This window comes from Trachypithecus francoisi, unplaced genomic scaffold (genome assembly GCF_009764315.1).
Source record: "Trachypithecus francoisi isolate TF-2019V2 unplaced genomic scaffold, Tfra_2.0 Lachesis_group17, whole genome shotgun sequence".
NCBI lineage: Eukaryota > Metazoa > Chordata > Mammalia > Primates > Cercopithecidae > Trachypithecus > Trachypithecus francoisi.
In genome coordinates, this window is record NW_022681462.1 from 14,146,347 (window position 1) to 14,173,022 (window position 26,676).

Genomic DNA, 26,676 nt, shown 5'->3' on the forward strand with positions numbered 1-26,676 from the left:
CAGGTTCTAAGTAACAAAATTTGAAATTAAAAAACAAGACCTATTTTCCAAACTCTGCTTTTTCCAATGTACTCCTCTGCTTCCCTAGACACCAATATGTGAAAACAGAAAAAACACCAATAAATTAAAACCAACCAACCCTTACGTGATGGTACATACTTTGTGGAGATTCTTTTGAAGAGACTTCAGTGTTTACAGTTTCAGAGACTGACCATGTAATATACAGCATACCTAGAATATCTAGGAATACCTAGAATAATCTAGAATATCACCCATAATGTTGAGGAATTTTGCTTACTTCCTAACTCTTTCCAGACCCAGAATCTAGAGTGTTATCACTTGGGTTCACTGGGTTGAGAAAAAGCCATTTAAAAAATAATATAAGAAAAGGTTCTTTAACATGACAATCTAAAGATAAGAAAAATAATTTTAGATGAGAATGACTAAAGTGAATTTCCACTATAGAATGAACTACAGTATGGTCAGTTTACTAAGCAATGAACTTAATCAGGAATATATACACCTTTCTTGGCCTCAAATTCTTTTTAGAATAAGAAAGAATGTAAATTATAAACAAATATGTGAACATGTGTAAGTGTATGCCAACCTATATATATACACACACATACCCCACACACAAATTTCAAATAAATATCAATGTGGTTTAGCACTGTTTTATTCCTTCTCACTAGGAAACTGGTAAAACCTTCAGCCTAACATGGCTTAAGCAAAGGTCTATCTGTATGCTTTTTTCTTTCATTATCCTATTACTCCATTTGTGACTTTATCTGGTCTCCATCCCATGCTGGTCTGTGTTAGAAAGGCTTACATATCAAACAGCTGAAAGTCTCTCAGTCTGTCTGTGATGCTCCAAATTCAGACAGTAGTCTTCAATAAATTTATTTCTATTACTCAAATAGTCCTGTGTTTAATTTGTTGCTATACAGATCCATGCAAAGCTAGAACTTCAGTAAGTTGCTAACCTCTAACATTTTCTTTGCAAACTCTTGTAAGTCACTGAAAATTGAGAATGGCCTCTTTCTTCCAGTACTGCTCTCTGCTCCAAATTCTCTGTTTTTTTTTAATATGCTGCTCAGCAGTTGTGAGAGAGGTAATATAGACCAGAATTTTCTAATTATATGTTTTGAATGACTTAAAGCTGTGAAGCATGATATTGATCCTTTCAGGCCTGAGGCATGCAAGTTGGGAGCCCCTGGCCTGGTTGCATTCCAGCTGCTAGCAGCATTTACCAGAGCTTCCTGGAAGGTGGCCAAGAGGAACAGCCTCCACAGGGAGAGTGGATGATGAAAAACATCTAATAATTCCAAAGGCCTCTTATCTAAGCTGAACAGTGGTATGTTCAGCAGCTGCTTCCTGAAGTAGATGTCCAGATAATGGAATACCTACCTCCTTGGCTGTGCGCAGCACATTGCAGCCAACATGGAGCTCCTGGATGGTGCAGCTCTGCTGGCTCTGAAACTCTGATTTCATAGACATCGAATATTTTTTGTCAGCAGCTGAAGTGCCCTTTTTGTGGCATCCAAAGTAGTTTTGGTCTGACTGATCCAACAATGCATGCATGTTTTACAAATTAAAGCTTCACCATTATTTTAAAGTACTTTATAGAAAAAAGTACGGCTATTCATTATTGGCATTTTGGTACTATCTGGATTTTTTTTTTAAGCTGTGTATTCTTACTGAAACTAAAAAAAAAAAAAAAAAACTGAAGTGCAATTTAAAATGGCACCAGAAGTCAGGTGTGGTGGCTCACACTTGTAATTCCAGCACTTTGGGAGGCCGAGGTGGGCAGATCACTTGAGGTCAGGAGTTTGAGACAAGCCTGGCCAACATAGTGAAACCCTGTCTCTACCAAAAAAATACAGAAATTAGCCAGGTGAGGTGGCAGGCCCCTGTAATCCCAACTACTTGGGAGACTGAGGCAGGAGAATTGCTTGAACCTAGGAGGCGGAGGTTGCAGTGAGCCAAGATTGCACCACCTCACTCCAGCCTGGGCGACAGAGTAAGACTCCATCTTGAAAAAAAAAAAAAAAAAAAAAAAGAAGAAGAAGACAGTATTACCAGGGAATGTCAGTCATTAAGAGATTACTTGTCCCTGTCCCTGACAAAGGCCTGACCATTGCACTCCTCCTGTTTTGATGGAGAGGGGCAACAAATCAACCTCCAGAAACCAAAGGGAGAAAATTTTCCTCCCTGTGGGTTTTTGGAGTCAGATAGCCTCAGTTCAGATCCTGGTTCTGTCACACAGTAGCTGTGTGATCTAAAAAAAAAAAAAAAAAAAAAAATTAACTTAAATTAAATTAAAAAAAATAAAATGGCACCAAAAGTTAACATTAACATTCCATATTTTTCCTGTAGTTTTTTTCTCTAAATATGACATTCCTCCTCTTTTTCATTCTAGAGAGAAAAAAGTTACCTTTTATTCTCTAATCATATTATCCATTTAATGACATAGAATTATTCAATTATTTAATCTTCACCCAAAGAGCAAAGAGCGGTCCTGAGAATCTTCTCTGTATTTTATTTTTATTTTTTGAGACAAAGTCTTGTTCTGTAGCCCAGGCTGGAGTGCAGTGGCACGACCTCGGCTCACTGCAACCTCTGCTTCCTAGGTTCAAGTGATTTTTGTGCCTTAGCCTCCCAAGTAGCTAGGATTACAGGCGCCTGCCACCAAGCCCGGCTAATTTTTGTGTTTTAGTAGAGACTGGGTTTCAGCATGTTGGCTAGGCTGCTCTCAAACTCCTGACCTTAGATGATCCACCAGCCTTGGCCTCCCAAAGTGCTGGGATTACAGGTGTGAGCCATTGCACCCGGCTGAGAATATTCTTTTTAATATTTAGTTAGGTTGGTGGGTGGGTGTGAAATGCTTAAAACAAATTCCCTGAGACTAAGTTAGGAAACAGAAGTTCTTTATCCTTCCCTTCCCAGTGGTGGCACTGGCAGGAAATTTAATAAACTAGACCAGAGGCAGAGATGTTCAGAAAACCATCAAAAGCCGTTTGATGGAATGCACAACAGGGAATCTTTAATATAGTTGAAAGAGGGAGAAAAAATAGAATTAAACTGAATGCTTTTCTCTTTCACAGCTCTTCTCTATGAGGATTTCAAAGTCAGTAAGTAACCTGATCATCTATACATATATCACTACAGTAAACCAAAATAGTATTTATTCTATCTATGAGTTTGGTAAAAGATGGTTTATTTCTTATTAGTTTTTTTATCTTTTCAAATTATAATCACATTACAATCTATGCTTGTTAAAAACCCTGAGACAATATAGGATATTCATTTATGTTTATTCCTAGGCCTAGTCACTAAAGGGAATGGCTCTACTGCCTCTATAATCAAAGGGGCAGGCACGATTTGGAGATACAGTTTTGCACATGACAGAAATACAACAACCTCATGGGTGTCACCATTTCTCACCAACACTCTCCTCTGGGGAACATGCAGAACAGACTAAACAGAAAACAAAATAGTAAGGACCTGCTTCCTTCAACTTTCAAAGGAGAATCTAGAGGGGAATTATCGATAAACATGAACAACATAATGCATGTTTTGATTAAACATGCTTGGGAGCCTAATGACTTTTAAAACCACTTAGATTGGTTTATGAACCATTAATTCACAATCCATAATGTGAACTAACTTCATTTTCTTAAAAGCATCTCAGTTATTTGAAATAACTGCTACTGTTCTGATGTAAAAGTTATATAACTCTCAAATATAACTTAAAAATCATACTGTGAACAAACGGAAGGATATTTCATAATTTAAATTCACAACTTGTTTCAGCAAACTTCCTGGTTCATTAGCAACAGGGTGTTGGCAACAGGAAAGAACGAAGTCTTTCTCTTCCTCAAGTATTTGGAAACCCATTCATTTTTAGACAACTCATTCATTAGTAGTCCACCTCATAGATATAATTTGATATCTTTTTCCAGTTAAGCCTGTTTGGTTACCTTTTTACTCAAGTGAAATGCCCTATTGTTAGATGTAGTCAGTAACTGGCAACTGCTGACTAAGTAACAGTAGCCCCTTTTTCCTCTCTCATGTGGGTGGCCTGGGATTTAGATGGGTACAGACGGGAGCCAATATTGAGTATGGGCAACAGTCCAGTGGATAACTGTTGCCTGGTCTCTTGGCTAAACACGTTGGGCATGACACAGAAATTTTTATGCCTGTTACATGTTCACTCAAACTACACTGCTTTATTTTCTTGAATGTAGAGGATAGGGCAGGACAGGCAAGAAAAAAATAAAAGACCACACATTGATAATCTGTATACTTATTTCATACTTTAACAATTCCTAAACCACTCCTTATTAGATAATGCTCATGGGTAGTTAGCACAGCTTATTGTAAAGTCATCAGGACATCTGCTGCTATCATTCTTATACTTTGGCCCAGGTTCACCTTCCAGGTGGAAATAACTGAAACTTAAAAAACCTTATCTCTAAACATAAACTTTTTATGTTTTATATGGCTCTCACAGAGTAGAGAGTAGGCACAAACCTGTGGCTTAAGACCGTAATCCCACACTTTGGGAGGCCGAGGCGGGAGGATCACCTGAGGTCAGGAGTTCAAGACCAGCCTAGCCAACACGCCGAAACCCTGTCTCTACTAAAAATACAAAAATTAGCCAGGTGGGCACCTGTAATCCTGGCTACTTGGGAGGCTGAGGCAGGAGAATCCAGCTACTCAGAAGGCAGAGGCTGCATTGAGCTGAGATCGCGCCACTGCACTCCAGCCTAGGTGACAGAGTGAAACTCTATCTCAAAGAAAAAAAAAAAAAAAAAAGAGTGGAGAGTAGAATACAACATTGTGAGTTAAAATGATTTAGTGGCACTAAACTGGTCATTCAATATACACTTATGGAATCTTCGCTATGTACCAGACACCGTGCCAAGCACTAAATCTAAAAAGGCACCAAAAAAGATGCTTAGAAATAGGACCGCAGACATGGTTTCCTTGTTGTTGATAGGAAGTTCCTGTCTAAAGCAAAGGAAAAAGATATGGTGAAGTTGTTATACATCTCAGGATATGGGACTGGGTAAACCAAACTGAGTTTCCTCAAGCTTCTATGGGAAAGTAGAAAGAAGGAAGAAATTATAGGCAGAATTTGTATCATCCTTGGATGGTTGCATATGGAACCCGACAAAAACTGGCTTCCAGGCTTTCTTTTTAATTCACAATCCGTTTCACTCCAGCTCCTTAACCCTGCACACACTCTTATCAGCCCCCATCTTCATTCTTTGGATCCCCCCACCCCAAGTTTCTGCAAAGGTAAAATCTGTAAATCTACCGATGTTACAGATTTCTAATGATACAGATTATCAACATCATGCACCTCCAAGGGATATTCCAGAGTAGTATCTTATGACAAAAAGGATTAAAGATACACACACTTGCCCAGAGAAAGCAATTTTTCAATGACTGAAATACATAAAGGGAAATAGGTAACTGCTTTCTAAGCATGCCTTTGCTCCATGGCCATCAAGAACTCCACCTCTTTCTTTCCCATCTCCACATGATTTGTCAAGTGAGGTTGTTCTTAGTGGCTCTGAGAGAGTGGGAAGCTCGTTTACAAAGTGTTTGTGGGTTCGAAATTTAAACTTATACCGATGTATAAAGAAATTTCATTTTATAAGGTACTGTTTAGAAATATTTGGAAATTTGGCTTCCAGAGTGCTACTTCCCTAAGAACTAGTGACTGAGTAGTTATAGGTGTAACCACTGAAGATGGGTAGTTACTTACTTTTTGGAGCGTTCTTGAGGCAGCAAGTGTACAACCACCTTTGGTACTACATCTCAAATTTTAATCACTCATAAATCAAGATGCCATTCTTAGGTATTAACAAATGCTCTTGCTGCAATTAAAGCCTATTTCTTCTTTAATCTTCTGTGAAGGCCGAAAATACAGTAACTGATCATTATTTCTTATAATAAACCTTGCATAATTAAAAACTCGCCAGGCGTGGTGGCTAATGCCTGTAATCCCAGCACTTTGGGAGGCCGAGGCAGGAGGATCACAAGGTGGGGGGGGTGGTTTTCAGACCAGCCTGGCCAACATGGCAAAACCCTGTCTCTACTAAAAATACAAAAATTAGCCAGGTGGTAGTCAGGTGTGGTGGCACGAGCCTGCGGTCCCAGCTACTCCGGAGGCTGAGGCAGGAGAATCACTTGAACCCAGGAGGCGGAGGCTGCAGTGAGCCTAGACTGTGCCATTGCACTGCAGCCTGGGCAACAGAGCAAGACTCTATCTCAAAACAAAAACAAAAACAAAACAAACAACAACAAATAAATCTCTTCATTGTCCTTTATCTTTTGCAGGCTAGGTAACCCTATGTGGCCCAAATCTTTTGGTAGTATTTTATTTTGGTACTAATGCTTATTGGTAAAGACTGCTTTTTCAGTGCTAGAACAATTTTTGTACTGTACACAAAGAATGCAGAGATTTTGTTAAGATCTTCAGTCTCCAAATGCTGTTATTAAACTGTAGACATCTGGATTTTAGACACTTCTTTGGTTTTGTTTGGGGAAAATTCGTTTTATGGCCGAGAGGTTTTCGAGTGTAATGTTTTTGGATTTCATGTTAAGAAACACAGTACCAACGGTTGTCATTTTCTAGTATAACAAAATTTCACTAGCCTTTTCCGTGTTGTTCTAGTAACATTTCCATATGAAGACGTGGAACCAAAAAATCAAAGTTCCTTTGTTTAGACAACGAGTCATTAAAAAATTCTCACTTTACCTTGGTTGATTAGTGTTGCCCAAAGCCTCAAACTCTTCTGTAATTACTGTACTGGTTTATTGGAGGCACTTAAGAGAAGGCCTGGCAATTCATCGGTCCTGGTGCCTGCTATTTGAGTCTTAAAGTGGAAATGTAAAGTCTGAAATGCACTCGTTGCCAGGCGCACTGAGTCTTAGGTGCAGGTGGGGTTGGCGATACCAGGTGTGATTTGACAAGCCATGGGCTGGCCCTGTAACAGTCCCCAGGCTGGTGTCAAGTTCCGTGTAACATCCTCTTTCCTTGAGGACTTCAAGAATCTACCAAAAGAAAAGCATCTCTTGAGGAGTAACTTAAGCCAGTTCCATGTTGAACAGAAAAGTAAATGCCTATTACAGCAGAAATCTCTACAGGATTAGGAACCCGGGCAATGGGGATGGTGGTGGTTCCGGTGAGGGAGCCTTCACTTGTCACTTTCTTCAATGCCTAAACCCTCCTTTTGTTAGCTGGCCCCACACAGGCCACTGCCTACTCCCTAACGCATCCTCACCCTCCCCCAACCAGATGTGATGAAGGGAGCAAGCGTCCCCTGAGAAGCGTCTGGGCTCCCTCGGGACAGCTGCGGTGGGGAGGTCCGGCTCTATCCGCAGAGCTTTCTTCAGTTCCTAGTCAGCGGGAACATTTTTACCGATTGGAAAAAATAACCAGTCGTGCTCAGGTGCTCTCCCTTACTGCGATATACCGGCGAGGCTTCCCTGGCCGCAACGCCGCCGTAGGTGCCGCTCCCACGCGCGGGATCCCAGAGTACTGCTCATTGCCCAACTCCGACCGGCTCCCAGGTGCCGCAACGCCCCGCCCCTTGCCACCTCCGCACATCTCATTGGCCAGAGCCTGCTTCCGCCTCTGCTCCTGACTGGTGGCTGCGCCTGTCGGTCTGTGCGGCAGGGACATTTCCGCATTGAAGGGGCTGCTCCTGATGGAGGGGGAGGGGAGGTGTTTAGGCGAAAGTGGGGGCTTTGGGTGTCGGGAGCCGGCTGACGGGTGGACAAGGGGGGCTTAGCAGCTGGGCTGCGACCGTTAGGGAGGGGCTCAAGGTGTGCATGTGTGAGGGAAGAGGGAGAGAGAGAAGGGCGCCTCAGAGGTGACTTTCTCTCAGCCTGCGAGCCTTCTTCCCGGGGCGCCATAAACGCCCCCAATTCCCCAGCTGCTAAAGGAAGAGGAAGGTGGGTCTCGCTGGCGGCTTGAGGAGGGGCGGGGTTGGGCTTCCGGCGACCCCCTGGATGGGTGTGTTTCTCCCCTCTCGCTGGCCCGCTGTGTGGTCTCAGAGGCGGAATTTGGGATTCTGAGGAGCGCAGGACAGGCGGGGCGAGAATATGTGGGAAGGGTCAGGGCCCTTCCTTGGGACTCCCGCGCCGGTGCACGGATCTACCCCTAGCCAGTTACCCCTTAGTGTCCGCTGCGGGGGAGGGGCAACGTAGCCTTCGGCCCCACCCGAGATAAAGCTGCGGCCGGTTTCACTGCTCGAGGCGGGAAGGCGGGGAGCTGAGGCCCCGACAGGTCGGCCCGCCAGAGCGTGGAATTGGTAGCGCCTCCTAGTCCCAGGATACTTATGGCTGGTGAAAATGGTTGCACTGCCCCCGCTTGCCGGCCTCGCCCGCCTCCCCGACCCCTGCTTGGGCGGGAGCCGCTGTTAACCGGGGTTTTCGGGGGAAGCGGCTTGGGGCTGGACGGCGACGCGGGGAGGGGGCAGCTAGGGGCGCGGCCTGCCAGTGCCTCCTGCAGTCCAGCCCCGAAGGGCGTGGGGACTGGGGGGCGGTGAAATAGCCACTGTAGGTCCGCCTCTTTCATTGATGAAATTTAAGTTCGTGTGGTTTTACCTTTTCCGGGAGTCTCCAGCTGGCCCTCATTTGTGTCAGTAGCTTAGGAGTTCCCAAGTCGACTCAGTCGCACCAAGTTTCCATCTTTTGGAATTGGAGAAGGAATTCTTTCTTTTCTTTTCTTTCTTTTCTTTTTTTTTTTTTTTTTTTTTTTTTTTTTTTTTTGAGCCAGTTTTAATGGCTTTGAATAAATACTCCCTTAAGTAGTTAAATATAGGAGGAGAAAGAATACGTCGGTTGTTAAAGCGGGAGAGGAGGAGAGACCTGCCCTATAGCGTGACTCCTCTAGAAAAAAAAACAAACCGGAGTATTTTACTAAACCCCTAAAATGTCGAGATTTGTACAAGGTAAGAAATGCTGCTGCTTATATCCCGGGTTGCTTCAGCGGAATTTCGGTACTGACAGTGGAGAGGTTGGTGGGTGGTTTGGAAGTGGAAATGTTCATTTGAGATTGATAACATTTGCGAAATCCTTTTCGTTGAATTGTCATCTGAGCTGCCTTGAGCTGCTGGGTTGACGTTCCAGACACGTATAATTTATGCTCCTGTACCCTGCTGGGTTTAGTTTTGCCTCCCTGAAATCAGGTTAGTAGTACTGTCGCTCTTCTGGATAGTGGCTGTAAGTGATAAAACAGGATTTTGGCTGCTGATTAATCTTGTTCTCTTTTCCTGGTCTGTGTCAAGGTACCTGTGCGTGCACGCAGACGGGAAGGGCTGGGGAAGCGGGAGGATTGGGAAAGGCCAGGTGGGTTTTGCTGGGACTGTTGGGGAAGCTTTAGTGTTCCCTTTTACTTCGTTTGTGTGTACGTGGTTTGCGTCTCAGATTCACTTATTGCGAAACCGGGAGTAGCCCGAAGAAGCTGGAGGTCATTTCAGCTGGAGAAATGACTTTGCTGCATTGCTGTGTTTATTTTTTTCCTTTTTTGAACTATGAAAAGATTAAGGTTTCTTTGAAATTTGAAAACTGTCCTCTAAATTCCACATGTGTATTAAAAAAGGGTTAGGGAATGCCACAACTGAGATTATCAATGACATTGTGTGTATGAATGCATGTGTGTACGGTGTACTCATTGAAATTGGTGCTGCCATAAACCTTTGACACCAGTTTGTAGCATGAGATTTGCCTTCTGGTATGCAAGTAAACTCTTGACTTGTAGACTCCAGTGTGTGAAAGCTTCAGCCATCTTGATGAACACACAGCTAATAAAGTTCACAAACACTTGCTGTGCTTCCTGATAAATGTAGGTGTACTTTTGGGAAAAAAAAAAAGTTGTGTCAGTAATGGCCATCATTTGACCCTGGGAATAAAAATGCCTTACTGAGTTCTACATCACTTTATTGACTCTTCTTTAAATTTTGTGTGGTAGATTAAAGAGAATTCGACTGCATGTGTTATTACCGAAACAGATCGAACACTATGCTTGTCTTTAGCACTAAGCTCAGAAATGTCACTTGTTATTAGACTTCCAAATTCATGTTATACCTTACATGTGGTAAGAGATGCTTATGTTCTGATTGAGTAAATGTCTTAAGAATAGAAAGGCAGAACTGTTAGAAACGTGCTGGTTTTGTAATAACAATATTCAGTTACCATAAAGGCGGTATTTTGCAAGAATATGCTAGGTAAAAGTGGACAAGTTACTTCTCTTTAAAAGTTAGAAGTATTATTAAACCCAAGGTGTTCTATGTAGAGTTATGCTTTAGAATAGATTACAGAATTGGCAAGCATTGACTGATTTCACAGCCTTTGCTTTGTAAGACCAGCTGTCCTCAGGAGATTCAAAATCAAGTGGTAAGAATTGCTGTGTATGTTTGTCATTACTTTGTCATCCACTTTTTTTTTTAACTTTTTATATTTTGGAATACTTCTGGATTTATAGAAAAGTTGCACATTTGTCAAAACTTAGAAATTAACATAGGTACATTACTGTTAACTAAAGACTTTGTTCAGATTACCGTTGCCATGATTCAATCCTAGATACCAGATTGCATTTAGTTGCCAGCCACTTTTTTTCTTTCCTTTTTTTCTTTTTTTTCTTTTTCTTTCTTTCTTTTCTTTCTTTTCTTTTTTTTTTTTTTTTTTTTTTTTGTCAAGGTCTTACTGTGTTGTCCACACTGGAGTACAGTGGGTATTCACAGGAGCAATCATAGTGCACTACAGCTTCAAGCCCCTGGGCTCAAGCTGTCCTCTTGCGTTAGCCTCCTGAGTAAATGGGATTTAGGCATGTGCCATAGCCTATGGTTGCCATACATTTTTGCTTTAAATGGTAGTTTTCCTTTTAAGATGGGCAGTTTTGCACAAAAATATGACACCTCCTCAAAATCTTTTGACATGAATGTGCTCCTGTTTGTTTAAATTTTGTACAGTGTGAGCCCTCTTTATGTTTAACTCTGCTGCTGTTATAAATGATAAACCTAATTGACAAATGACACAGCTATCTCCACAAAAGAGCTTTCAAGTATAAGGGTTGGAAATTTTGGTTTTGATTTTTTTTTTTAAGCAAATCAAATTCTTTGATCTTTGCTGCAGAAAATATTGATATTTCCAATCACTGACACTTAGTAGTTCATGCTCCTTCACAGGGGAAAGAGTTAACAAATGTTAGGTTTCTAACTATTTTTTTCATGAATTTTCTCATTAAGCTTTATTAAGAGTCCTGAGATGTAGATTTTTAGCCTGCCCTTACTGGTGAGGAAAATTGAGTATCTTGTCCAAAGTTCGCAGCTTGTATAAATCACTGAATTTTTTTTTTTTTTTTTTTTTGAGGCAGGGTCTCACTTTGTTGCCCAGGCTGGAGTGCAGTGGTGCGATCACAGCTCACTGCAGCCTTGATCTCCCCCACCTCAGCCCCCTGAGTAGTTGGGACTACAGGTGCACACCACCATGCCTGGCTACTTTTCTCCTTTTTTAAAGAGACGGGCTTTGCTTATGTTTCTCAGACTGGTCTCAAACTGGCCTTAAGTGATCTTCCAGTCTCAGCCTCCCAAAGTGCTGGGATTACAGGTGTGAGCTGCTAGCGCCCAGCACAAATTCTTATGTGAATGTGTCTAAAACCCTTGTCCTTCCTGACATCTTTTGTTGCTTCTGACATTAACAACTGTGGAAATGGCCTGTTTCTCCAGCTAGACTGTCAGTTCCCATTGGCCAAAGATAATATTATATCCTTGGGAGAAATACAGTGTTTTGTAAGTGGTGGATACTCTAAATGAATTTGTCATGGTTGACGAATGAGAAGCCCACAGCTTAGCACTTTCCATGTACTATTTAGTAGGTTATCTTACATTTTTGGTTGTAGTTTTTATAACACTTCTTAGATTACATGAATGTTGGGAAAGATGGAAGGATACAGACTTAGATTTGAATACTGTTACTAGTAGGTGATCTTAGACACATAACTTTCAAACCTCAGTTTCTTCTTAGATAAAAATTGGGCAGTAATGCTTATGCCTTAGGGTTATTGAGAAGCTGAAATGAGATGAACTCTGTGGATGTGCTGGGCACATATTAGGTGGCCAATTTTACTTTTCTTTCCTGAAATAATGGTGGCCTTTTAGATAGCATTGCCACCTGAAATATAACCACATGTCATCTACAGAACTGAAGAAAGGCAGGTATGACAGTTCTTTATTTTCTTATTCCAGATTTCATGTTCAGGCCTAGGTGTTACTGTGTTAAAAAAACAAATGTGCAGGGGTGGGGCAAGGTAAAGTTTGGACAATGTGAATTTGGTTTTAGTTTTTATAACCTCTTAACTTGAATACAAGTTGGTAACAGTTTTCTTTTGAATACAGTGAACACATTTTTTTTTGAGCTCTTACTATGTATAATATACTGTATTAGGATTTCTGGCGTATCCCTTATGGTAGGCACTGAAGTTGAGCAGATCTGGGCATTACACCTAAGTGTTGTGTACACCTGTTTTGAATGTGATAGAATGGTTGCTTTACTTGGCTTGTATCTCCTTCTCCAAATCTAGGCATTGTGCCTTACAGGAAAGCCGCATATCTCCATCCTCAAGCGCATTGACCATAGACTATTAGTGGAAATGTTCAGTTAATAAAAATATTTAGGTAGGCAGGAGAGTTCTTAGTATATATTTCTTAGCCAAAAAAAGGTTCAGGTTTCTTTGGCCACATCCCCAGGTCTCTGTCCCTCAGGCACTTAAGATTCGTTCTGTTAGGAAGACCTTTCCTTACTGGATCTGCAACAGAATTTCTAGCTATTCTGCTGTTGAGTCACCTTCTGCTGGTTTGTGACATTTCTTCTGCTTCTGGTTTTCCTTACCCCAGGGATTGTTCCAGGGCCCCCAGTTATTTTAAATGAATCTCTTCCCTAGCTGAGTGAGAAAGGGGGCTCCCTGTCATAGTTGAAGGTACCAGGGGTGGGGGTCATCAGCAGCTGTGGGTTTTTGTCAGGTTTGTCAGTGGGTGCCATTTGGAATTTTGCTTCTAAAAAGTTCTGAGAGTTTTGGGGTAATCACTCTAAACGTTTTGAAACTTAATTAATAGTGAAGAGACTAATGTTGTCTAGCCAGCTAAAGCCATAATGGATGCTTATGCTCTAATATTAGAGGCACTTTTTTTTTTAAAAAAATGGTTTTAAATATGCCATTATCTATCTAAATTATGTAAAAATGCCCCTAATGTTCTTAAATTAAGGTACGTACTTACATTTCAGGGAAAGCCATTTAAGTACCTCTGTCACTCAAAAAATGCTTGAGGCCTATCAGCTTTCCCATTTGTTAAAAATCTTTTCGTAACTTTTTTGGTGACTCCTATTTGGTAGATGGCAACTAGCCAGGGAAGATTACTGAGCTAATTATAACTGGGTGGGGGGGCGGGGGGGGTCTCCGAGGAATACAGAGATGAGAAGCATTCTGAGGCCTGGTTCCTCCCAAATCCTTAAACCAAATTTAGCCTGTTGCTGATTGTTTAGATGATGAGGACACTTTTAGCACAGGGATAGTGGCATGGATTTGAGTGAGGACAAGAGGCATGAAAATAATGACCAGGGCATACCCCTCATTTTTTAAAGATCTGATTTAAGATTTACTATGTTGTTTGAAAAGAAGGGTTTAGTTAAATTTGGTCACAGTTATAAATGTAAAAAAAAAAAAAATTCTAAAGAAATCTAAAATGAAGAATTGAGCTGATGAAAAGTGTTGACTGTCTTCCAACATGGACCTTGTAATCTCTATGGTTAAATTGTCCCTGTTCTTGCTAACTCAGCCTTTCTTCTAATAAGATGGATGATTTTCATTTGTGAAAGTCTATTGAGGAAAAAAAATCGATGAGGGACATTTGAGAAATTAGAAATATTAACTGGTATACTTTTGGGGAGTACCATTTTAATATTCTGAATAAATTGAAAAATGACCTTAAAAGGAAATTACTCTAAGGTGTTATTTTACTCCATAGGTATTTTCTTGTAATATTGCTTCACAGAGACCGTTCCCGTTGTCGGTATGTATTATTTTTCCCTTCATAAATGAATTGTAGCAAGTTTAATTAAAGTAATGGGATACTTAGATTGTGTAGGGAACATCAGTTGGCTTAATAATGAAAGTGTTTCAAATAAAAGAAAATATACTGTAGTTTCCTAGTTCCCACCAATTTTTTTTCAGAAGTGTAGGCATTATGAGTTCTCAGAAAGTTAGCCATATTAATTACTGAAAAGTTAAACAGATGTTTGAAAGTCAACCTGGATTATCTGTGAAAATGAAGAAGAGTATGTTAACTTTCTGTAATACCATTCATCCTGATGTCCAGCATTTATACTGTTGGAGAAAATTCCAGCAATATGAATAAATTAGTAGGGCAATTTCTCTGGCTTGGGAGTTAATGGATGAGAAAATATGATTCAGTTACTACCTTTTTGGTTGGATAGAATCTCTTTAGAAGACAGAGTTTTTCTAAAGACTGTTGCCTTTTTGACATAGCCTACAATTTCTTTTCCAAATATCATATTTTGAATTTGGAATAATAGTGTTTGAAATTGTGGCCATCTTGGCCTTGGTAATTGAATGGATTGTCCCATGCACAATATTAATTGAAACCATACTTCTTAGATATTTATTTATTTATTTATTGAGACGGAGTCTCGCTCTGTTGCCCAGGCTGGAATGCAGTGGTGTGATCTCGGCTCACCACAACCTCCGCCTCCCAAGTTCAAGTGATTCTCCTGCCTCAGCCTCCCAAGTAGCTGGAATTAATAGGTGCACACCACTATGCCCAGCTAATTTTTGTGTTTTTAGTAGAGACAGGGTTTCACCATGTTGGCCAGGCTGGTCTTGAACTCCTGACCTTGTGATCCTCCTGCCTTGGCCTCCCAAAGTACTGGAATTACAGGTGTGAGCCACTGCGCCCAGCCACTTCTTAGATATATAAAATTCCACTACCAGGCATATATCCTTCTATTAATAACACATTCTTCAAAAGTTGGCTTTATGAAGCTATCAAAGAAAATTAAACTGTGTGTTTTTTGATTGGGTGACTTAAGTGTGAGAAAAGAGATAACACTCTGTTTGAAAGCTGTTTCCCAGTTTTCTTGATTAGTGATGCAGGCATCTCCTTTAATTTGTTGCACAGTAATTGTCTAAGATTCAAATTTTGCCTCTGCCAACAGTACCATTGTTTATTTTTCTCAGTCATTAACAAATGAAATCGATTGTGCCCCCAATCCATTTTGACAATTAGGATTGTTTTTGAGAAACATGGAGAAATTGGCTATGTTATCTCAGTTAATGTACATAAACAATAAAATGTTTCATTTCCCTATACATTTTTAGATATTTCCGTTAGTTTTTTTCTGTGTAAATCAAGAGAATTCCCTGTTTCTTTGTGATTTTGCTTGTGTCCTAAAAAAAAAAAGCCATTCATTGTCTTCGTGGACCAGAAATTAATTGTATTATGCTTAGTCTCCTTTTTACTTGCTAGTCAACATATTGTAAAAATACTATTTTAGGGGATCCTTTCTTTGCCAGTAGCTCTTCTTGCTCCTTGGCCACAATAACAATGTGATTGGAGTTTGTATTGTAGTTGCTGCTCTGGCAGAGGCTGATGTGATATTTCATTTGTGTTATATGCCTGCCTAGAATTTTAAAACTTCCAAAGAGCACAGGAAAACAGAACAACATAGTTATATCCACTGTTTTGCGTTTATTTGTGCCAATGGCAAAATGCTTAGCCTTGGTAATAAAATATTTATGGAACGCATAAAAGCATTCTTCGATTTTTTTCATTGCTTAGACAACACAGTGTATAAGGAAGTTGAAGAGCATGAGATGCAGTAAGAAAGTATTATTCTAATTGTAGTTTTAACCTCACATAGCAGACATAGTTGAGCTGCCGGTTTTCATTCAGATTTGATGGCAAACACCTGGATGTGGTAAACCACGTAAATGCACTGTAACTGAGAAAGGAGAGACCTTGCTCCAGAAGAAGGAGAAACAGGGCACCAGGCAACAGGGTTTGAGTTCCAGCTTGGCATTGTGTCCTTAGGCAAGTCAGCATCTCTGGGCCCCTGTTTCTTTATCTCCAAAATAAGGAATTGGACTCACTGACCTTAAAACCCTTCTGAGCATAAAAGTTTCTCTAAATGCACACATTATCAAGTTACAGGGCAGGACTACCTGATCATTTTTTGGCTTTTCATCGTGGTTTTATGTCATACCTCTTTTCTTCTCAACAAAGGAGTGTTTTATGTTATTAAACATAAAACAAAGTGGTATTTTTTAACAAATCTCCTCTGAATATTCTGTTTTCCATAAGTAGTGTTTTCTTTTTCCTCTGAGATTTTAAGAGCTACTCTATTGTGTAAGAGTAGGATTAATTTTAATTGTTAATGAGAAGTCTGGTTTATATATAAATTGTAGCAGTTTTTTTTAAGTAAATCATTGCATGATTACCAAAAATCTTATTTAGCAACCTGCTCTGCATATTTGTTGCTGCCACAGTTCTTGAAAGCCTGATATCCTTTTATTTTTGTTATCAAAAAGCATTTATTAAGCATTCATATGAATGTAAAGCTGAGTCATCTAAAAATATCTCAGTGTAGTCATATTATAGTTGACAGTCTAATAATTTTAGTAAGAAAAGATCACATAAAATCATGTAAGATACAATTTAATTGAATTTACTTTTCCTAATATATCATTGAATGACTTGGAATATTTTTTCTATATTATTTTCCCTAGATTAAACTAAATATAAACATAAATTGCCCAGTTTTGTTTAATCTCTAAAGTTACTAAAAACATTACATTGGCATTTATATTGGTTAATAAAATTGAAAAGAAATTTAGTAGTCATTTATCTAGACTACCTACTTGTGTGAAACTTCTTTGACCATATGCCTGATACTTGACTAATAAATCAGCCTCTGCTTGAGAAACCTTAGGGACTGGAACTTCAAGTACTTATGACAGTCTGTACTTATCTTAATTCTGCCTTTCTGTGACCAGACATCATGGCTCTTACACACTTTCACTGTAGTCTTATTAGGCACTACCTACACTAGACTAGATTTTGCCTTCTGTATACCCGGCGCATAGCTGGATCATAATAGGCTCTTACTCAATAAATGTTACGTGAGTATCTACTGTATCTCAGGCTCTGTGTTTGGCAGTGGGAATACAGCTGTGAACATTACAGACATATACTTTTGCAGAATTTACAGTCTATTGGATAAGATAAACATTGGATAAATTTTTAAAAGTATGATGTTATAAAGGAGAGGTACAAGGATCTAGCATATGAGCATGTAATAGGTAACTTAGTTTAGAAAGATTTCTAGGAGGATAATCTCAGGTAATATCTAAACTGAACTCTGACAAATGAATAGGAGCTATTCAAACTACTATTATATGAGTATTTAAGTCGTGATCTACAGTTTCGTTACATACCATTATTAGGCACCTATACTGTACAAGGTGCTAAGGTAGGTTTTGGGAAAACAAAGTTGCAAGACATAATATAGTTTTTTCCCCCTCAAGAGAATATGTTCTAGGATTGCAGACAGACATTTAAAGAATTGGGATTTTGAGGAGTGTTTGATATAATACAGAGACAGGAATGATTAAAACTCCCAAATCAATTGTGATAGAAAGAAAGGCCTCTTTGAATGTTCAGAAGCCACTGCTTAGAGCACTAGGAATACCACCATCAAAATGACAGAAGCTAATCAAGTAAAACAGTTTGAGTCTTTGGGTACTGAGAGATCAGGGCGGTTTCCCAGAGATTGGGATGATGCTCAGTATTCTGGAACTCATACTGGACCATTCTTATTTTTCTATTTTTTTTTTTTCTCATTTCTGCCTCCCCTTTTCTAAAAGTGTTGAGTGGTATTTGAAGTGCATGTTTTAGAACAATCTTATAGTTAGGATGCTTTTAACTTCATGGAGCAGAAAAATACCAATTCACTTGGCTTTCAAAAATGAGGGTCTTTTTATCTCATAAATCCTGAAGTAGGATATGCAGGGTTGGTTAATTCGGTACAAAAGTTTATCAGACCTTCCTTCTGCTGTGCTATCTTTGGCATATCTGCCTCATTCTTGGGTCAGCTTCCTTCAAGGGCACTAATGGCAGAAGAAATGTGGGGTGATGGGTGGACACATACTCATTATGTGAGTAGAAAAAATACTATCTTTTTTGATGTATGTCTTTTTTCAGTGAGGAACACCTTTCTCCAAAGTTCTTTGACAGATTATACCCTTATGGCTCACTGACCAGAATTGTATTACGTTTTATGCTTAAACCAAATCACTAGGAAGGCTTTGGACCAATCTGGGCCTGGTGCCAGCTCTGAAACACAGGGCATTGGGGCAGGGGGTTGGTGACAGAATAGCATTGGAGTAGCAAGAAGGATGAAGAATATGGCTGTTATAAATATGTTAAGATAAATGGAGTGTAACCTACCAGAGCTACTCAAAGCCATACTGGCAATGTTTGGTTATTAGATATGCATATCCTCCCCACCCCAAACCTACTGAGTCAGAATCTCTCTGGGAGCTTACCCAGGAATCTGTTTTAACCAGCCTCCAAGTGATTTGTGTGTACATTAAAGTTTTAGAAGCACTATTCTAGATGTCCCAAATGGAATAGGAAATTGCAGCCTTTAGGCAGTCTGCTTTCACACTTTCATTAGCTTTGTCTACTCAGATACTTCAGCTTGACTTTTGAGACATGCCTGGATAAGGAATTTGTATTTATTTCTGTAGGCAATGAGAATTTTATCAAACAAGGAAGAGAAGTGATATGATGGGGGTTGCAACTTAAGATCAATCCATCCTCCTTGGCACCATTAGAGTGATGGGCAGACTAGTTAGAAAGCGGTTGTCATGACTAGGAGAGTAAAAATGCTAGGGGAGTTAAGGTAGCAGTAATGAAAATGGAAAACAGTGAATGGAATTATGGCGATCATTTAAGAAGTTTTGATATTGGATTGTGCAATGCGAGGGGAAAGGTGGGGAGAGCCAGCTGTGACTATGAGGTTTAAACCTTAGTTTCTGTGAAAATGTTAATGCCGTGGGGAACAGGGAGGGCAAAAAGAGTAATTTAGTTTGGATGATCAGTCATGTTTTGGACATGCTGAGTTTGAGGTACCCAGCTGGGTATCCAGGTGTCAGAAGTCTTTAAGGCAGTAAAGAATGTGATCCTGGAGCTCAGGAAAAAAGTTTAGGATGAGAGACAGCTTTATCTTGATTATTTTTTGCTTATATCTTGAAATAATAAAGATAGCTTTATCTTGATTATTTCCAGTTGCCATTAAATTATTGGGGTTTTATGGTTATTTGGATCACACATCATTTCCTGGTTTAAGATTAAGCGGGCTCTCCAGTTTTCTGACTTTGAGTATCTCTCATTGTGGGTTTTCCAGGAAGGTTGGGACTGATCAGATAGCGGTGGCCTGGGGATGGCTCTTCAACTTCTTTGTTGCTCTTGGTGCCTTCCCTGTGGTTTTTCCATGGCCTGTGCATTCTGAAACTAGCTTGTGTACTTATTTTGTTTGTGCCAGTGTCGGGGTGTCAGGGAGGGATATTTTGTATACCTCTTACTTGCTGAAATACATGAAATGAGATCCATGAATTAAGAAACAAAAACATTCACTTGTCAGATTGACTGTATCCCTCTCTCTTTTTTGGCTCCAGTTGGATAAAAAAGCCCATGATGTTGAAATTTTAGTTCTTGTGAACAGGAAGAATTAGGAAATTGGTGGAAAGGAGGAACTTGTGAAAAAAGTTACTGCCTGTTCTATCTGAAATTGACTTAAAGTGTCTAGTAAGTCTAGTTTTATGTGGTGGGAAATTATCTTGTCTGTTGATTGAACATAAGAAGAGGTTCTGATATAAATGTTTTTGGAGGAGAGTGTGGTATTTAGGGCTTTTACGTCAAGGTTAAAGAGAGCCAGGCCAGGAAAAAAACATTAGCAAGGTATGTCTGCCTCACTGTGGTAGAATGCAGCTAAAAAAACATGGCTTTGCTTCTGGGCTCCAACACTGGCCTGCTTTGTGACCTTGAGTAAGTCATTTAACTATTTTCAACCTGTTTCCTCATCTGTAAAATGATGAGAGTAGGTTAAATGCTCCCACCCATCTATAAAAATGTTTATGACTAAGGTAGTGCAATGTTTGATTCCCAATCCACTCTATGTCTGAAGTCGTGGGGAAATCAATTTTACATTGCTAGGAAATAGGGAAAAAACACTTTATGAGGTTAGAAATCTTGCATTATTCAGAGCATTTTAGTTGACCTTCCTTTAAAAACTCAGCTGTCCTTGTCAGAAGTGTAACCTGAGAATGTTAAATCCAAGAAAGCTTCTAACATCTGTACTACTTTTCCTACCAGAAATTTCAGACCTTTCTTAAAAAATTCAGGATGGATGAGGAAGTCACCACTAAGGGAAATGGTTCCCTGCTCTGTGCCTCTGGTCTGTGCCCAGATGCTTAAGATAGCTACTCTTCTTGTCTAAGCACTCTTCCTTGTTCTTTATTCTTGAATATTTTTTATTCGTTACAAGCCCTTACTGATTCTTTAATCACTAAAAACAGAGCTTTTAGAGGGGTAGAAGAGGTGACAGGCTTGTTGTAATGTTCTTTTGTTTAAGCCGATTGTATGTGTAAAGAGGGTGGAAGAAAACAAATTATTCTTCGTGTGCATTGGTGCTGTATCAAACAAAAGGAAGAAACAAAGATTACAGACATTTCTCAAGTTTGAACCTCTGTCTGGGATTTTTTCAAATCTGCCTCTGAAACTTAGACCTGTGTTGACAGAGAGCACATGCAATATTAAATATGAGTCTTTCAGCCAGCCTTTCTTAGCTTGGCTTGATAGGATAGTGACTTGGGTTCTGTGTGTTTTGGCCTTAAATCATGTAAATTAATAAGTTATTGCTCTGCAGAGGGAGCTTCTAAAATGTTTTGTTTTTGTTTTCAAATGGTTCTCATTTAGGCAAATCTGAAACAGCTATTTTAGTTACCTCTAAACTTTGTAGTTACATTTAGTTTTATCTCATTTTGGCATTTTTCCAGTGTGTAACTTAAATGTTTCCCTCATGATTTTTTAGGAATGTGCCTGTGAATGCTGAGTTTCAGGATCTAACTTCAGCAACAAAGTAACAAGTCTATAGATGTGTTTGAGTCTAACAAAATAACTTATTTTAAAAAATTATTGTATAGTTGCTTCTTGATGTATTTTAATTGATCAGAATCAGACTATTCAAACCAGGCATGGTAGCTCATGCCTATAGTCCTAGCACTTTGGGAAGCTGAGGTGGGCAGGTTGTTTGAGCCTAGGAGTTTGAGACCAGCCTGGACAACATGGGGAAACCCTGTCTCTGCAAAAACACAAAACAAAACAAAACCAGAAGTTAGCCATGACTGTAGTCCCAGCTCCTTGGGAGGCTGAGGTGGGCTTGAGCCTGGGAGGTGGAAGTTGCAGTGAGCTTTGATGATGCCACTGCACTCCGACCTGGGTGACAGAGCAAGACCTTATCTCAAAAAAAAATAAAATAAAAAATAAAGAATCAATTCATATGTTCTTTAATATAGAGGTTTTTCTTCCTCTGTATTTAGTAGATTTTTATTTCAAATTATTTCCCAAACATTGAATGAGAATTGGCTTAAAGTTTAGGGAAAGAGGCATCCCAGATACACATGGGGTGTTGGAGTAGGATACTTAACCAGGGACAAATTTTAAATTACAGCTAAATCTGTCAAGGGATGAACATATATGGATGATGTAATGTTAACTTGAGTTTGAACTGTTCTGCAGTAACTTTTAATTACCTCTCATAGTTTAGGCAAATGTGCTCATCCATTGTCATGGGTTGTTACAGATTATAATCAGATTGCTACTTACTAGCCACAATTTACCTTTAGGTGGTTTATGAAGCACACATGGTGTATGGTGCTTCTTGGCTCACAGAGGGTCTCTTTGGTTCCCAGGCTAGATAGAGTACAGTGGCGTGATCGTAGTTCACTGCAGCCTGGAATTCCTGGGCTCAAATGATCTTGCCACCCCAGTCTCCCTAGTTGCTAGGACTACAGGTGTGTGCCACTACGCTCTGCTAATTTTTGTATTTTTCATTGAGACTGGGTCTTGCTGTATTGCCCAGGCTGGTCTTGAACTCCTGGCCTCAAGCCATCTTCCCCCCACCAGCCTCCTAAAGTGCTGGGATTACAGGTGTGGACCACCCAATCCCTGTCCACTTTGATAGTATTACTGGAGAGTATTAACTTAATTGTGTTAGGGTTTACAACTGTAAAAAGACCATGGTTGGAAATTGGGTATTTTTAGAGTTCAATTTCAGCAAATTTCCTTGGATTTTTTTCTCATGGATTTAGATGTGATGGAACATATATATGAAAAGATTTTTGAAGAGCTATGTTAAATACCTCATTTGTTAACACTTTTAGTTATTTGCAGGAGGTAGAGGCTATTTATATTAAATAAATTACTCCAAGAGTTACATAGTTTACTATTTTCTGTTCTCAAAAGTATCTTTAAAATATGTTGGCTTTAATTCTATCTGTATAAATGTCTTCTCCTTTGGGAGGCCGAGACGGGCGGATCACGAGGTCAGGAGATCGAGACCATCCTGGCTAACACGGTGAAACCTCGTCTCTACTAAAAAATACAAAAAACTAGCCGGACGATGTGGCGGGCGCCTATAGTCCCAGCTACTCGGGAGGCTGAGGCAGGAGAATGGCGTGAACCCGGAAGGCGGAGCTTGCAGTGAGCTGAGATCCGGCCACTGCACTCCAGCCCGGGCGACAGAGCAAGACTCCGTCTCAAAAAATAAAAAATAAAAAAAAATGTCTTCTCCTGTTCAAATAATAAGTGAAAGAATTTATAGTAGGTGGAGTATATAAGAGGAAAGAGTTTTTAGCCTTAATGAAATGTGATTCTGCTAAATTAACAGACATTTGTAAAAATAACTAGTTATCAAACAAAATATTTGTTTTTTGAAGTAGGATATGCAGGGTTGGTTAATTCAGTACAAAAGTTTATCAGACCTTCCTTCTGCTGTGCTATCTTTGACATATCTGCCTCATTCTTGGGTCAGCTTTACAAATACATTTTAAAAATAAGATTGAATCAAGTACTGAGGATAGAAGGGGAGGGGTGGACAATAATCCAGTTGTCCCTATCTTATGAGAAGTAAATAAGATGATTACTTTCTAGATAAAGTGTAAAACAGCCGCTTGTGTTGGTGTTTTTCTCCCAAGGCATTTGGGTCTGGGGTGTTTCTTTTTGTGTTTTTGTTTTGTTTTGTTTTTTGTTTTTTTCCTTTTCTTTTTGAGACAGGATCTGGCTCTGTCACCCAGGCTGGAGTGCCGTGGCACGATCTTGCCTCACTGCAGCCTCTGCCTCCTCGGCTCAAGGTATCCTCCTGCTTCAGCCTTCCAAGTAGCTGGGAATACAGACAAGTGCCACCACACCTGGCTAATTTTTGTATTTTTTGTAGAGATGAGGTTTTGCCATGTTGCCCAGCCTGGTCTCAAACTCCTGGGCTCCAGGGTCCACCCACCTCAGCCTCCCGCAGTGTTGGGATTACAGGCCTGAGCCACCGTTGCCCAGCCTTTTTCTGTGGTTTTCTATTTTTTTGTTTGTATTTATTTAAAAGGGATTTCTGTCACCTTTAGTGAGATCCATCTGTCACAGAAGTGCCCAGCTGTGCCAAAAGCATTAAAAGTCTAGTCTGACACACGTAAGTCTTAGCTGAAATTGGGAATCAGAAGATGGCAGGCAGCCCTATGCCCTTCTCCTTTTAAAATGAAAACGTTGATACAGGAAAGTAGAGGCACCTTGGAATTGCCAATACCTTTCAAGGGGTTCTTGTTTAGTGGAGAATATGAAACTGGAGTGAAACAAGTCCTAACTAGTTGACACCACTGAATTACTGCCACAGGATTAGGGGACCATGAGACTGAGCCCTTTTCATTTGCTGAATACCAGAAATAGATCAGTTATAGCTTACCAGCTGTTTGAGTGGCTTCCTGGAGTTTTCAGTTGATGGTTTTATATTTTTGTTTTAAGATCTTAGCAAAGCAATGTCTCAAGATGGCGCTTCTCAGTTCCAAGAAGTCATTCGGCAAGAGCTAGAATTATCTGTGAAGAAGGAACTAGAAAAAATACTCACCACAGCATCATCACATGAGTTTGAGGTAAGGAGGTCTCTACAGTGGTTTTTCTTTTTCTTTTTTTTTCCTGCTTCATCTGTCTTTATGCTGAGTTATTGCCAGTGATGATCATCATCATCCAGCCTCAAATCAGCACAAGATGTACGATAACATCAAAAACAACAACAAAAAAATAGAATTGCTTAACAATTAAGGGCTTTTAACATTTGCCCTTTGTAAATCCATCATCTTTTTTTCATTTAAGCCTAGGAAGTTTTTAAAGTCATTAAAATAATCAGAACCAAATTATACTTTGTTCTGTGTTTTGATGTCATTGGGTGGAGGAATGCATACCTGTGTTCAGTTGGAATTGAGAGAGGTTAGCTTCATATGTCCTGCATGCTGTTTCCAAAGAGTCAATTCTGATAGAACCATGCTACTTTGACAATTGTAATAGAAGTTTCCCAGAACTGGGAGGCATTCACTTTTTTACTTATAAAGCAATGGGTTAGTATTTTCATTTTTATATTTCAATTTATACTTAATGTTTTGAAGCCAGCTGTGTTTTATTTCTCTTTGTTCTTTTAGTGAAGATTAATTTTCATTTAGAAGTAGAGAAAGATATTGGTAAGTAAGTGTAGTGGCCAGGCGCAGTGGTTCTACCTGTAATCCCAGCACTTTGGGAGACCAAGGCAGGAGGATTGCTTGAGCTCAGGAGTTTGAGACTGGCCTGGACAACATGGTGAAACCCTGTCTCTGCCAAAAAATACAAAAAGTAGCCAGGCATAGTGGTGTGCGCCTGTGGTCCCAGCTACTGGGGAGGCTGAGGTAGGAGGGTGGTTTAAGCCTGAGAGGCGAAGGTTGCAGTGAGCCGACATTGCGCCACTACACTCTAGTCTGGACAACAGAGCAAGACTGTGTCTCAAAAAAAAAATACAGAGCCAGTTGGAATTCCCATTAAACAAATGGTGTTTGTTTGTTTTTGTTTTTTTTGAAACAGGGTCTTACTCTGTCACCCAGGCTGGAGTGCAGTGGTGCAATCTCTGCTCACTGCAGCCTCAACTTCTGGGCTCAAGTGATTCTCCCATCTCAGCCCCCGAGTAGGTGTGACTACAGGCACACACCACCACATCTGGCTGATTTTTGTATTTTTTTTTTTGTAGACACCAGGTTTTGCAATATTGCCCAGGCTGGTCTCAAACTCCTGACCTCAAGTGATCAACCGGTCTGAGCCTCCCAAAGTGCTGGGATTACAGGTGTGCACCAACCATGCCCAGCCTCTATTAGCTTTTAGGATGTGAAAAAATCTCTGCTCCCTCCATGTCCTAATGGTATAAGAATTTCATTCAAAGATATTTTAAATGTGTAACTTGTATCTGTCTTTATGTTTTTATTAAATATTTAGCATTCTGCTGGTTGTAACAATGACTTCTATTTTCACAGCACACTAAAAAAGACCTGGATGGATTTCGGAAGCTATTTCATAGATTTTTGCAAGAAAAGGGGCCTTCTGTGGATTGGGGAAAAATCCAGAGACCCCCTGAAGATTCGGTAAGTTTTAGATTAAATGTAGGAAAATCTGGGGTAATTTTGGATGTTGGTTTAACTTAGGAGGATAGGGTAGTGTAGGGGACCTGTAACAATCATCATGTGAGACAAGACAGGACTTTCTTTAAATTCTCTGACCCCTCATCCTGAAACTATGGAGACAGGCTTCAGCTCCTTTCTCTTCTTTTAGACCTCTCAGAGTCTTGCTGAGGTCCTCTAACAGTCTAATCTCCCTGTGGCAGTACCCAATATCCCTGGATATGAAACGACTGTTTTGCAAAGTACTAAATATACCATAAGAGCTTCGTTTACTTTGTTTCTTCCTTCTGTCTTCCAAAACATTTGATTTCTCATTGCCCATAGGGTCATGGATTCTTTGCCAGACCTTAAAGCTCTCTTCTGGCTTTCAACTCATCTTTATAGCCTTATTTCCCATCTGCCTTATGTGAACTAGCCTAGCATTACCTTTGCGCACATTGTATTCCCTTGCTTCTGGACTTCTGTATGTGCTTTTTCTCGGAATGCCAGGGTCTCTTCTATCAAAATACTGCCCATTCTTGGAGGTTCTATTCAAATGCCTGTACATCTGTCAGCCTCTAGCAGAAAGCTGCACTGTGGAGGTATGGAGTAGTAGTATTGGAGGTTCAAATCCTAGCTCTTCTGCTTATGAGTTTTGTGTAAAATGAGAATAATACCAAGTACTTTATGTACTTTACAGGGTTATTTTGAAGCTTTTTTAATTTCTGTGGAAATATGTTAAACCTTGAAGCATTTTGCAAATGTTAGTGGTTATTTCTACCATCATGGGGCACTTAGCCTAATTAGTCGTGTTTGTAACTGTGTTGTCTTTCATATTAGATCCCGAAGCCAGGGGTTCGTGTGTC

General features: G+C 39.9%; 2 protein-coding genes across 4 annotated transcripts in view; one reads left to right on the forward strand and one right to left on the reverse strand.

The window, feature by feature from the left end:
• The window catches only part of LOC117099724, a 132,361-nt gene extending 123,649 nt beyond the window's left edge, over positions 1–8,712 (reverse strand). The window contains exons 1-3 of one of the 3 annotated variants that reach the window (XR_004443972.1): positions 7,481–7,972; positions 6,773–7,068; positions 5,777–5,920 (exon numbers count right to left, since the gene is read on the reverse strand). Coding sequence is in view for 1 of the 3 variants with exons in the window: in XM_033239223.1 (XP_033095114.1) it covers positions 6,892–7,068; positions 7,481–7,699 (396 nt within the window). In the remaining 2 variants the exon portion in view is untranslated. Of the gene's footprint in view, positions 1–5,776; positions 6,079–6,254; positions 7,069–7,480; positions 7,973–8,625 lie in introns of those variants that run through there. The other 2 variants (XM_033239223.1, XR_004443973.1) reach the window with 2 other exon arrangements.
• The window catches only part of UGP2 (UDP-glucose pyrophosphorylase 2), a 54,245-nt gene continuing 35,680 nt past the window's right edge, over positions 8,112–26,676 (forward strand). The window contains exons 1-3 of the mRNA XM_033176837.1: positions 8,112–8,972; positions 24,162–24,289; positions 25,688–25,795. Coding sequence (XP_033032728.1) covers positions 8,954–8,972; positions 24,162–24,289; positions 25,688–25,795 — 255 coding nt within the window. The 5' untranslated portion in view covers positions 8,112–8,953. The remainder of the gene's footprint in view (positions 8,973–24,161; positions 24,290–25,687; positions 25,796–26,676) is intronic.